Raw genomic sequence first — 13,516 nt, forward strand, 5'->3', positions numbered from 1 at the left:
TTCTTTTTTGACTTCTCTACTAAGTTTATTTGGGAAGCCACCAGCTGACAGCATTTAACTGGTCTCTGGGCCAGCCTTAACCATCTAACAGAGAAAGAGCATTGTCTGCCGGACATGACCTCTGGCCCACAACTAGGAAATATCAGCCCCCATTCACAGTATAAGTCTCTTGAGTTCCTGACCTGGAGGCAGGAACACTAACAAAAGCCGACCGAGAGAGTGACAGGTCAAATGCTCTGCAGCCTTTGGGGCAAAGACACAGTATAAATATAAGGTCTGGTTATGACCGTTGCTGCTGTTCGTAGAACCATCTTGCAAACTTTCCAGGTCTTGAAGTCACTTAATCATGGTAAGTTCCAAGTGCCTCAAATTTAAAGGTCATTGCCTCTGGCATCTCGGTACAACTCCGACTCTCATTTTTCATTATAAGGGTATTTATTACCCGCAATATGGACTCTGGGTTGGAAGGTGAAAGACTGGTGGGGGCAGCTGAGCTAGTCCCCAGAGTGCCACATGGCCTCCATGTCTGGGAGTAAACTGACTTCTCTTTTCCCTGAGGCTCCATCCTCCCTCTGCCATCAGCTTCCCTGTGACTCTAAAGTCTGTGTCTACGCCCCAGGCCTCAGAGGTGATGGCGGCAGACCCAGTGTGTCTGCATTTCCTGCGATGCGGCCCTGTCACCAGAAGCCTCTCGACATAATTCAGGAGGAGCCAGGAGTTTCTAACAAACAAAGCTTGTTTCAGAGCTCAGGAAGCGGAGGGGCAGTCCTGTATCAGGAGTCGGGGACGGGGGCGGGGTGTCCAACTACAAAGTCAGCTGACCCCCCCAGTAACAGACATGCATTCCTTGTCCAAGGACATTATCTGGAAAATAAACACATTTTAAAATAACTTTTCTCCCTGTTACTCTAAACAGTCTTTATGGTGATAACAGTGGTTTGTGGTTGTGTTTAAAAAAAAAAAAAAAAAATCCTTTTTAAAGACTACATTATCTCTGGCCTGGAATACTGCAAAAATCTCCTGATTTCCCCCCTTGCATTGCTGGCCCTGCATCCAATCTCTTCTCCACGCAGCAGGCAACAGGATCTTTATGAAATATAAATTCACAGCCCTGATCAAAATCTTCCAAATGGCTTCCTTCTTTATATCACATGGAACCAAAAGCCACTTCCCTGTCCTGTGGGAACTGGGTGGTCTGGTCTCGGCTCACCTGTCGAAGTCCTGGGCTCTTTTCTCCCTGGCACAATACTCCGGCCACACAGGTCTTCTGTTCTTTCAACAAAACCAGCTCTGGCCTGTCTTGGGGCCATCACACCCACTGCTTCTCTGCCCAGAAAGCTCTTCCCCAGGACCATCACTTTCCTGACTCTTCTCATCCCATAGGGTTGAGGTTAAACCCCTCAACTCAACCAGGCATGGTGGCTCACACCTGTAATCCCAGAACTTTGGGAGGCCGAGGCGGGCGGATCAGAAGGTCAGGAGTTCGAGACCAGCCTGGCCAATATGGTGAAACCCTGTCTCTACTAAAAACACAAAAAATAGTTGGGCATGGTGGCGGGCACCTGTAATCCCAGCTACTCAGGAGTCTGAGGCAGGAGAATCGTTTGAACCTGAGAGGTGGAGGCTGCAGTCAGCTGAGATCACGCCATTGCTCTCCAGTCTGGGTGACAGGGTGAGACTCTGTCTCAAAAAAAAAAAAAAATTCCTCATCTTCCTCAGGAACTCTACTCTGATACTGAATCTTCATACTGTTTGTTCTCATGGATTTTATCCTAAAATGCAATTATTTTACTTGTATTCCTTGTTTCCTGCCTGTGTGTCACATTAGAATATGAGTGGAGTGGACAGGTCTCTCTTGGTCTCTGTGTCCCTAGCACCCAGCAAGCACAGTGCCTGCACAGAGGAATCCCTCATGAAACTTTGGTCAAATGAATGAATGAATGAAAAAGCATAATCCATTCTCTACATGTGTATTTTAATAACGCAAAGTCAATAAAAACACTAAACTCATTTGACTTCTGGGCCTGGCTTTGTCTTCTAGCACAGCAGACCCATGCGGTGCACGCAGCAGACCTTCAGTTTACATCTGAGATGATGGTGGCGTGATGAAGACAATACAGCACCAGCCCAGTGCTGCATGAGAAGAACTCAAGCCCACCACCAGCTTTAAAGGGAAAGGGACCCGTGTCCCCAGAGCATCAAGGCTCTGGGCAATGGCTCTGCCCCATTCACTGATTCTGTCAAATTACATGAACTGAGCAAAAAAATACTCTAGCAAGTAACACACAGATGACAGACCTTGACTTCAAAATCTGAAAGTCACATACACACACACAAGGAAGAAAGCAGTAGGTGGCTTAAACACCAAAGGCAAGAAGAGATCCCTGTGGCTGGAGGGGAGATCAAGAAAGGCTTGATGGGGAAGGTGGCACTGGGGCTGAGCCTAAAAGATGACTGGGATTTGTACAGATGGAGATGGAAGAAAAGGCATGCCAGATAAAGGGCACAGCGGGACCAATGGCATGGAGGGAAGAAGCCAGAAGAACAAGGGGGGAAAGGAGTAGTGGAAAATAAGCCTGAAAACTAGGTTAGGAATGGAGAGGACAGGCCTGGGAAGGTCACGCTCATCGTTTTCGATTTATTTAGTGGGAAACAACAGTTTTTTAGCAGAGTTTCACTCTAGAACAAAAGGTCAGCTAACAAAGTAGGACATGTCAGAGAGAGGAAGAACTGGGGACAGGGCGATTCCTGGAATCTGTTCCCTCATGCATCCATTCAACAGATATTTATGGTGCACCTGGCAAGCACCAAGCACTGTTTGGGTGCTTGTGAGATATTAGGGAGCACAACTGGCAACAGGTCCTGCCCTCGAGGAGTTTACATTCTACTGGAAGTAAACAGACATAAACAATAACATAATAAGTAAGTAGATGATGTAAATTAGAAAGCACATTAGATGATGATAAGAGTGATGGAAAAGAACAAGAAAAGCAGAGTGGAAACGGGAGGCAGGGGCAGGCAGGGCAAGGGTGTGGGATGAAGTGCAGCGCGGTCAGGGACATCTTTGAGAAAAGAGGAAGGCCAGGCACTGTGGCTCACGCCTGTAATCCCAGCACTTTGGGAAGCCAAAGTGTGTGGATCACCTGCAGTCAGGAGTTTGAGACCAGCCTGGCCAACATGGTGAATCCCCATCTCTACTAAAATACAAAAATCAGTCAGATGTGGTGGCGGGCGCCTGTAATCCTAGCTACTCAGGAGGCTGAGGCAGGAGAATCGTTTGAACCCAAGAAGCAGAGGTTGCAGTGAGCCGAGATTGCACCACTTCACTCCAGCCTGGGCAACAGAGCAAGACTCTGTCTCAAAAAAATCAATCAACAAATAAATAATAAAATATAAAACCTAAAAAATGAAGAAGGTGAGGGTGAGAGGCAAGTGGACATCTGGGGAAACGGCCAGGGCAAAGGCCCAAGGGCTGGGGTAACCTGGCGTGTTCTGGGAGGAGCAGAAGGAGATCCTTGTGCCTGGAGTGGAGCGGGTGAGGAAAAGAGGAAGAATGGAGTCAGAGAGTGGGGAGAAGGCCCTGAATTTCACTCTCTGACAGCAGGGGCGGTAGCGGGTTCTGAGCACAGGAATGATAGGAATAGACTTAAATTTTAAAAAGCTTCCTCTCCTGTGATGTATCTAGACAACAGAACACTATTCAGCATTAAAAAGAAATGAGCTATCTGGCCATGAAAAGACATGAAGGAACCTTAAATGAATGTTAGTAAGTCAGAGAAGCCAATCTGAAAAGGCGACATACTGTGAGTCCAAGCATATGACATCCTGGAAGAGGCAAAACTATGGAGATGGGGAAATGGCCAGTGGTTGCCAGGCATTAGGATGGAGGGATGGATGAACAGGTGGAGCTCAGAGGATTTTTAGGGCAGTGAAACTTCTGTATGATACCATAAGAGTGGACAGATGCCATTACACATTTGTTCAAACCCATAGAATGCACAACGCCAAGAGTGAACCGTCATGCAGACTTTGGATGCTGGGTGATACGATGAGTCAGTGCAGCTCACCTATTACAGCAAATGTGCCACTCTAGTGCAGGATGTTGATTATGGGGGAGGCTATACCAGGGGTATATGGGAAATCTCTGTACCTTCCTCTTCATTTTGCTGTGAACCTAAAATTGCTATTGAAAAATATTTTTTTAAAGACTGCCTCTCAAGCATTAGCAGGCAGATCACTGAGAAGGCAACCACAGCAGTCCACACAAAAGATGACAGCAGCTTGGGCCAGGGTAGCAATGGTAGGTGTGGGGAGAGGGGATGTGGGAGAACTGGGCTTATGTTGAAGGCACAGTCACCAGGGCTCCTGATGAGCAGGATGTCAGGTGTGAGAGACAAGCAGGAGTCAAAGATGACTCCAAGGTCCCTTAGACAAATAAAGGTGACAGTTAATGAGGATCTTCAGCTGCAGCTCATGGAAAGGAAAGGAAGGAACAAACATAAGCCATGTTGTGGCAACTCAATGGAAAAGACTTGACAATTCATCTTAACACAGGAATGGCAGAGAAGGCCAAATTCTGTGATTCATTCAATGCCTTTATCAAGACTCAACTCTATCCAGCTTGGGAAAGGCCCTGGGGACACAGTGGTGAGCATGACAGCATCACCCCTGGCTTGATGGAACTTACCAAGCCAACTAGCAATGTATTATTCCATTATTATTCATTTAATTGTAGTTTCAATAAATTAATATATAAATTAATAAATTTATTGAATATTAAATATACACAATAGGTATAGCATAAAATATAAACATTTAATATGGAATATAAATTAAATAGAAATACAATTTAATTTTAATAATTTAATATTTAACTACCAATGCTGTTATTGCATAATAGGATTAATTCATATTACAATACTCCATGGCAAACATTGTATTAGACAATGAGAATTCCGGACAAATAACAAATAAGAAATGGTAGGTGTGAAGTCGGGTGCAGTGACTCATGCCTGTAATCCCAGCACTTTGGGAGGCTGAGGCAGGCGATCGCTTGAGGTCAGGAGTTCGAGGCCAGCCTGGCCAATATGGTGAAACCCCATCTCTACTGAAAATACAAAAAGCAGCCAGATGGTGGCACATGCCTGTAATCCCAGCTACTCGGGAGGCTGAGACACAAGAATCGCTTGAACCTGGGAGGCAGAGGTTGCAGTGAGCCAAGATGGAGATCGTGCCACTGCACTCTAGCCTGGGCGACAGAGCAAGACTCTGTCTCAAAAAAAAAAAAAGAAAAAGAGGTGGTAGGTGTTATAATCCCATTCAGTGAGAGTTTTAGAAGTGGCATGGGTAGAGGGTGGGACCCATGGGGACAGAGCAGCCATCCACCTGAAGGGTGAAGACTGCATGGGCTTGAGGAATGGCTGGGCGCCGCTGGGAAAGGGAGTGTGCAGTCGTGGGGACCAGCGAGGCTGGGTGTGAGGGTGGGGGGCAGGCAAGCCGGAGTCACATGGCCCTAGCTGGAGCAGACACTCCCACATTTCAAGCCTAGATGAAGGACTCTTGGTTCCATGGGGACAAGGACTCAGACTGTTTTGTCCACCGTGTGTCTCTGGGACCCCGCACAGTCCCTGTGTTCACTAAGCTCAACAAATTCACTTTGGATAGATAGACAGAAGAGAGGGAGGGGAACCGAGGTGAAGGCAATGAATGACTCCTTCAGAAGATAGGTTAAGTCAGAAAAGAATTTGAGAGCTTCCTGGCCACTATAGAAACGAGGCAGTCTGAGACTCAGCCCCGGCCCTTGAGGGCAGGATCCGGAGCCAAGCCAGTGCTGGAGTTCTGGAAGCTGTATGGAGACAGGAACCCTCTGTGGGGTCCCCAGCAAGTGCGGGAATACCTGTATTTCCTGGATGCTTTCCTCCTCCCTGGCATCCACCTTCTTCTCAACCCCCTCGCCGCGGAGCAAGGCTTCCAGCGTGGTGCTTTCTGAGGTGAACCCATCCTTCTTCAGGGGAAGCTCCACTTCTGAAAAACAAAGATAGAAAGGCAGGTCAGGCCACTAGAAGCAGGCGGGGCAGGAGGGACAGTCCTGGAGGACACGCAGGGCCCAGGGCTCCTGAGGAGGACTCCTGGAGGGAGAGGAACACTGGGGCCCCGTCCAGGTTTTCCATCTCCATTTCATAATCCAGAGATAGATTCCGATCACGCCCACACCCCCAGAGGAAGCTGAGCCAGAGCAGAAAGGGTGTGGGGTGGATGTGGGCTCACATGGCCATGCTTCTGCCTCTCCAGCCAGGACATGGGGCAAGGCAGGCGTCGGGAGCCTGGAGCCCTCACTACATCCGCAAAGCGAGGATAACAATGCCCAACCCCACAGGTGGTTTTGTAAGGAGAAATGTGTTCAATTGCATTAAAGTATTTTGAAAACTCAAGCAATGCACAATGTTGGCAACCAAGTATGCTCATTCCCTCCTATCCCAGCTCTTGTCTGGCAACCCCATGACCTCCTCATGGCCATGCTGGCTGCCCAGCTCTGGCTTCCTCCATGAAAAGTTAGTTCAGCCTCAGAGAGGCTATTCTCATCAACCCAGGGGGAAACGAGAGCCTCAAAAGCCACGGGAAGAGAAGGAGCAAGGGCAAATGCCTCACAGGCCCCGGATGAGCAGAGTGGCCACTGCACGGCCGCACACCACGACCTTTTTTTCTGAAGGTATCAGGAGTTTGATCAGCTACCTGGGGCTTGAGGTCACCAAGCCAGCAGAGAAGTGGCAACCCGAGCCAGCCCTGCCCAGAAGAGAGACCGTAGAGAAGCTGAACCCCTTCCTCCAGGTGTCCCAAGCTCCTGACCTCACAGAAGTTGGTGTGTTTCTTTCTTTTCTTTCTTTGCTTCCTTCCTTTCCTTTCTCTCCCTCCCTCCTTCCCTTCTTTCTTTTTATTTTCCTTTCTTTCCTTTCTCCCTTCCTCCCTCCCTCTTTTCTTCCTTCCTTTCTTTTCTTTCTTCCTTTCTTTCTCTTTTACAGACAGGGTCTTACTTTGTCACCCAGGCTGGAGTACAGTGGCACTATCATAGCTCACTGCAGCCTCAAACTTCTGGCCTCAAGCAATCCGTCTGCCTCAGCCTCCCAAAGCACTGGGCTTACAAGCAGGAGCCACCATCCCCTGCTGTTTTTTCAATTAAACATACCAACCTAAGGTACAGGTGATCATTCTGATTTACTACAAAATATTTCTTCAACCTCTCCTCTGATCCTGCACCTCATACCCCCACACTGCCACAGTTTGATATGTGGTCCCTACCATTGTGCCAGGTAAGCTGGGAGCAGGAACTATGATGCAGTGGTGCCCTAGAAAACAGGAGAGATGAATGGCCCGCCCTTGTGGGGGTATTGAGAGTTTAGTGTAGGGACTATTTACAGAGATGGGGGGAGGAGATTAAGGGATCCAACAAGGTAAAGCACCCCAGGTGGGTTTGGGGCAGGGGTGAGGGTGGGGAGGAGCCATGACCACTGCTGCTATTTTTGGAGGGACAGAGGGAGAGTGCTTGCAAGAACCTAAAGACAGCACCACTAGCAGAACCCCGGGACAGGAGCTGTGGCTTGCAGAGGCCAGGAACCAAGGGAAGGAACAGCCCAACCACTCTCTCCATCCATCCTGCATCAGCCTGCTGCGTCCTCTCTCACACACCAACCTTAAATGGAAGCAGGAAGGGAAGGGAGGCCCCTTCACACAGCCTACTGAGGTCCAAGCAGGGTGAAGACGGAAAAGCATGGATCTGCAGGGGCAAATGGAAAGAGCAGCACCATCGAGCCTGCTCCACTGGGCTCTATCCCGACTCCAGCAGAACCCTACCTACACTTTCCATTTCCTCCACCAGAAACAGAGAGAGTCTGACCAATCTACGAGGAAGGGGCACGCGGGCATCTATTAAAACTGAACAAATGCACACCCGTGGGTGACCAGCCCCCAGAAAAAGAAGGTGGGAAGGAGAAACAGCATCTAAAATCTCTTGAGAGACAAAGTCTTTGGGATTTTTCTTACCTAAAAAGGAGAGCAAAGGATCCACTTCCCATCAAGGAGCGCTACCACAAAATCAACCACCTCTGGATCCATCTACTCATTCAACAAATATTTACTGAGTACCTGCCATGTGACCACCACTGTGCTGGGACTAGGGATACAGGAGGCGAACCAAATAAAGACAGGCCCTGCCTTTAGGAGGCTTCCAATCCAAAGAGACAGGTACTAAATGCTAAATACAAAATCAAAATGCAATTACGAATTGTCTTAAGTGCTATGGAGGAAAACGACAGAATGAAATGTGAAAGAATAAACGTAGAGGGGTCTACCTTAGATCAGGGAGTCAGGGAAGGCCTGTGTGATGAAGTTACATTTAAGGTGAGTGTCAGAAAAACAGCCAACTGTCTGCTTTAATGAGTTCAGGGTGTGCAGCTCCACAGCCTGCTCTGATGACATATTACTCTTTCTCCCAAGTCAGAAAAGTCTTCCAAATGTCTAATTTAAAGCAATTAGCGTGTGTTGCCTCATGTCCTGTCCTCAGTCAAAAGAGAACAGCTGGCCACGATCCCTCAAACTTATAATAATCATATAAGTTGAAGTTTATATTTTAGTATCCCCCTTAGCCTTCACAGCACTAAATAAATCCTATTTATTAGTGTTATTTCCCAGAATTGTACAGCATTTTAGAGCTAGAAAAGACCTTACAGATCATCTAATTCAATCATCTCATTTTGTAGATGAGTCACCCGAGACCTAGAGAAGTTAAGTAACCACCAAAAGCCACACAGCAGGATGAGAATGCAGCTGAATGATCTTTCCGAGATGTCACTGAAATCATGACAAGGGCCCCCACTCATTGTATTCTTATTAGTGGTTGACAGGCTCAGACTGAGCCTGATTGGGCTTTGGTACATCCATGTACATGCAGAGGGCTTGGAAAGCAGCAAACATTCAAAACTTAGCAGCAATATGATTGCTACATATCAATCCCCACTACACCCAAGAGCACAGTTATTAACCCATTTTACAGATGAGAGCAGTGTTGCTTGTAGAGGTTGAGAACTTGCTTGATATCACACAGTTGGTAAGAGGCAAAGCCCAGCCTTGAACTCAATCTGCCTCCAGACCCAGTCACCTAATTAGGCTGCATGGACTCCACCCTGTCTCTCTGTGGTCCTTCCTTGAAAAATCTTTGTCCAAACCTTTATGCATTTTCATTGCATTCTGAGACTCACTCCATAGTTTCTGTATTTCAGGATAAAAGGCAGATCTTTAGCTGAGGATGAGGGCAGTTTCGTGTCATGGTTTTGGGTTCTGCTCTATATGACCATCCCCATGCAATGTTCACCATTCTGCAACAGTATTTACCCACTATAGAATGTTCCATCAATAGTGAACTTCTCCCTCTTCCTTCTCCTGCTCCTCCATCCTCCTCTGCTACATATGCCTCCATCCTGCTTTCCCATAATTGAATCTACTCTCTTGGTCCTCTTTAACCAAACTTTACCAGATAGGCACAGTAGAAGAATCAAGAGGGAAAACAGAACCAAATGGGAAAAGTGAAATAGAAAAAGCAAGAAGGGATCTCCAATAGCATTGAGAGTCCAATCCCTTAAACAGGAAAGTGAAGCACAGAAAGATATAGAGATTCTCCCAGGGTCACAGAGACATTTAGTGGCATCATGCTTCCCTAATTACCACAATATTTGATTGGCTCCTATAGATTCTGCCTTCAGACAGCCCTGAAGTCAAACCCTAGCCTTGCCATGTATTAGTAAAGGGATCATGGGCTAGCTATGTAACCTAAGCCTCCATTTCCATATGTGTTAAATGGGTGTGGTCATAGTATCTATTTCACAGTGTTGGCGAATCAAACATGGTAATGCACTGCATAAAGAAACTCTAAAATAATCCACACAAAAAAACTAGTGTGATAAATAGGGTAGAAGATGAGGCTTATTAATTTTTGTTTTATTCTATTCAAAACTTAGATTCAAAATTAGATCATATATGTAAAGAATCCACAGCATTGTAAGTATCCTAAAAATGCTAGATGTAATTCCCGAAGTTTGAATAGTTTTTATTTCAATGTTACAGCTGCACTGTCCAACAGAAATGTAATACGGGCCACTTATGTAATTTTTAACTTACTAGTAGTCACATGCACAAAAAGGAAGAAAGTCAAGTGTCATTAATTTCAATAAGATATTTTATCTCATCTGGTATTTCTAAAACATTGCCATTCAACATGAAATCAATGGATGCCAAATTTTACATTCTTTTATCTGCATTGTCTCCAAAGTCTGGTGGGTATTTTCCACTTAGAGCGTATCTCAATTCAGACTAGCCACATTTCAAGTGCTCCATAGCTACACGTGGCTACCAGCTACCACAATGGACAGTGCAGGTTTGCAGCATTAAAAGTAACATTGACTATGACTTTGCTTCCAAAAAATGGAAAGAATTTTACCGTGGTTCTTAATGTTGCGTACGTAATACCTGCTGAGTACCATTCCAAGAGAGTTCTAGCGGACCACTGCAAACCCTGGTTGCAAAGCATGATGGGTAAGGCCTGCAAGGTCAGAGTGAAAGGGTAGCCATCCCTCCCTACAAACACACACAGGGTGCACTCTGCCTCCTGACCACAGGAGGTCCCAGAGTGAAGGGGAAAGAAAGGTAACAGGTTCAAGCCCTTGCACAACGTATGTCCCAGACACACTTCTATTGAGCCCTTAGGGATTTCATTTATTCAATTTTATTTGATTATGGCCCATCTGGATATAGGATTTAATATTTTTTTAAAGTGTACTCACTTTGAACCTCACATAAATTTGGGGCCCACATAACCCGACAGGAGCCATTGAATCTTTAACATTAAAAGAAAATGGTCCAAAACACACACATAATTCATCTTTAAATTAGCCTGATTTTATACACATGGATATAAACCCATGGATCGTTACTCTCTCCACAGCGGCAGCAGCTGTCACCCAAGCCAGCCGCCTCCCTGGGCCCCCGTAAGCAGCTCTGCCTCTACTTCTAATTGGGAACAGAGATACTCCTTGGGTGACTTCCAGCACGATCCATCACACCAGAGACAGCTTCCGTGCAAACCGAAGCAAATCGGTTTCTAAATAAGAAAAAACCTCCTAGACAAACAAGGATTGAAGCATAGAAAGTCTTTTAAAAAAAAACAACCAAAAAAAAGCACAAATAAAAGCAAAAAAAAAAAAAATGTCCAGCCAAGAGCAATGGCTTCTTCTCTTCAGGGCTACAGACAGGGCAGCCATCCTCTTGGGTGCAGATCAAAGCCACAAGCTTTTGACACAGGTGCCCCAAGTCTGCCACCCAACGCACTGAAAGCAGAGCTTCCACTGGGTTGTTGGAGCCACCGAGCTCATTAACAGGATGCAGGCGAGATGAGTCTGAAAGTGCAACATGGGAGCACAGTGAGTAATTAAATCCCAGGTCATTTAAAAATGCAAACGCCACGAATGTCATGAGCTCCCCAAGCCTCTGCCTCCTTCTCCTTCGTTATTTGGCTCAGGATGGAGGATTGGAAACCTGAGAGTCGTATATGGATTATAATAAAATATGCCGTATAGAAAACAGATTAAGACAGTTCTTCTTTGGGGAAATATACAAGGAGAGGAGCTGTCTGTTAGCTGTCGAGTTTGCAAGAGATACCATCTTTCGGGAGGCAGTGTGCTCTGCCAACAGACAGACTGCCCCAAGGGAAATTGTGCTGAAGCACCCCGACAAGGCACATCCATCCGTCCATCCATCATGGGCTCCCTCTGATGCAGGGGCCTGGAGATAGAGTTATGGTGCAAAAGGGAGGGAGAAATCCCACAGACAATGGCAAAGAATCTTCCTGCTAGATCATGAGTGCTCAATTTTTTTTTAGCTGCCTCTAGTTTTCCTTTAAAAATACAAACGTGCAGTTTTCTCGTCTGGGTGCTTATTATTTTGAGGAGTTAAGCCCATCATATTTCCTTGGATTTATACATCAACTTACACAAAGGAGAAAGGAGCTTAAGAATCATTATTTCATTTATCCCCATCAGACTGTCAGACTCGTGAGGAGGGAGAAGGGAGGGAGGCATTGTTATCTCTCACCTCACAGGGGAAGAGACTGGGGAGGGGGGTCAGAGACCTGATTTCCTAAGATGGTGGCAGGCCTAAGGATCCATCTGCTCATTCCCTAGGGGTGCCACTTTCTTGGCTGCCTTTGACTCCCTGTTTTGTGACTCATAAAGCTCAAAATAGATGAGGTTCACATTGAGGACCCATCACCCAGGCTGTACCCTGCAGGCCCTGTTACCACTTGCTTTAGAATCTCAGGATATCCATACAACAGGAGGACTCATCCCTCCCCCATATGGCCTCGGCTGTGCCTACCCTCTCACCCCTAAGTAGACATGCCAGGATGGGTGCCAGCATCCAGATATCAGGACCACAGATAAGCTTTCTCCCACCCCGAGACACAGAAAAACACCCACACTGCCCAAGGAAGCTCACCACTGAGCTGCCGGCAGACCAGGTAAATGCAGCTACCAGGAGGGTGAGGACGGGGAGGGTGGTGGGAGTGGACCGAGTGCGGGCAGCATTTCCAAAGGCAAGGTCAGGGAATCAGGAGAGGCTGGTCAGATGGTACAGAGTATCAGTTAGACAGGATGAATATGTTCTGGAGATCTGTTGTACAGCATGGTGACTCCAGTTATTAGCAATGAAAATTGCTAAGAGAGTCGATCTTAAATGTTCTCACCCACACACAAAAAAATGACAAGAATGTGGAGTGACAGATACATTAACTAGCTTCATTTAGTCATTTCACAATGTATACATATATTTAAACATCACATTGTATGCCATAAATATATATAATTTTTATTTGTCAATTATGCCTTAATAAAGTTTGGAGGGAAAAAAAATAATAATAAATAAAAATTCAGGCTGGGCGCAGTGGTTCATGCCTTTAATCCTAACATTTTGGGAGGCAAGGCGGGTAGATTACTTGAGGTCAGGACTTTGAGACCAGCTGGCCTACGTGGTGAAACCCCATCTCTACCAAAAAACACAAAAATTAGCCACGCGTGATCGTACACACCTGTAGTCCTAGCGACTCGAGAGGCTGAGGTGGGAGAATCACTTGAACCTGGAAGGGGGAGGTTGCAGTGAGCCAAGATCATGCCACTGCACTCCAGCCTAGGTGACAGAGTGAGACACTGCCTCAAAAAAAAAAAAAAAAATGCATAGTTCAAAGGAATACAGACAACTGGAAAGTGCAAAAAGCTGCTCTGGGGTGAACTCTCAGCTCCATTACCCCAAAGCACACACTTGGCCTTGATCTCCTATCTGTAAAACTGGGAGAACAAAACCCACTTCCCACTAGTGTTATGGGGCCAAAGAAGATAACACATGTGAAGTGTCTGGCACAGGTAGAATGCTCAATAAGTGTCAGTTCCCTTCTTTCCACCTCCTACAGTTTCCCTCTCCT

The 13,516-nt window shown here is 46.4% G+C and overlaps 1 protein-coding gene across 1 annotated transcript in view; it reads right to left on the reverse strand.

Annotated features, from left to right (window-relative positions):
• Positions 1 to 13,516, reverse strand: part of DPF3 (double PHD fingers 3) — a 275,892-nt gene that overhangs the window by 106,769 nt on the left and 155,607 nt on the right. Inside the window, exon 4 of the mRNA XM_025392879.1 lies at positions 5,897 to 6,024. Coding sequence (XP_025248664.1) covers positions 5,897 to 6,024 — 128 coding nt within the window. The remainder of the gene's footprint in view (positions 1 to 5,896; positions 6,025 to 13,516) is intronic.

Source organism: Theropithecus gelada, chromosome 7b (assembly GCF_003255815.1).
Source record: "Theropithecus gelada isolate Dixy chromosome 7b, Tgel_1.0, whole genome shotgun sequence".
NCBI classification, from domain to species: domain Eukaryota; kingdom Metazoa; phylum Chordata; class Mammalia; order Primates; family Cercopithecidae; genus Theropithecus; species Theropithecus gelada.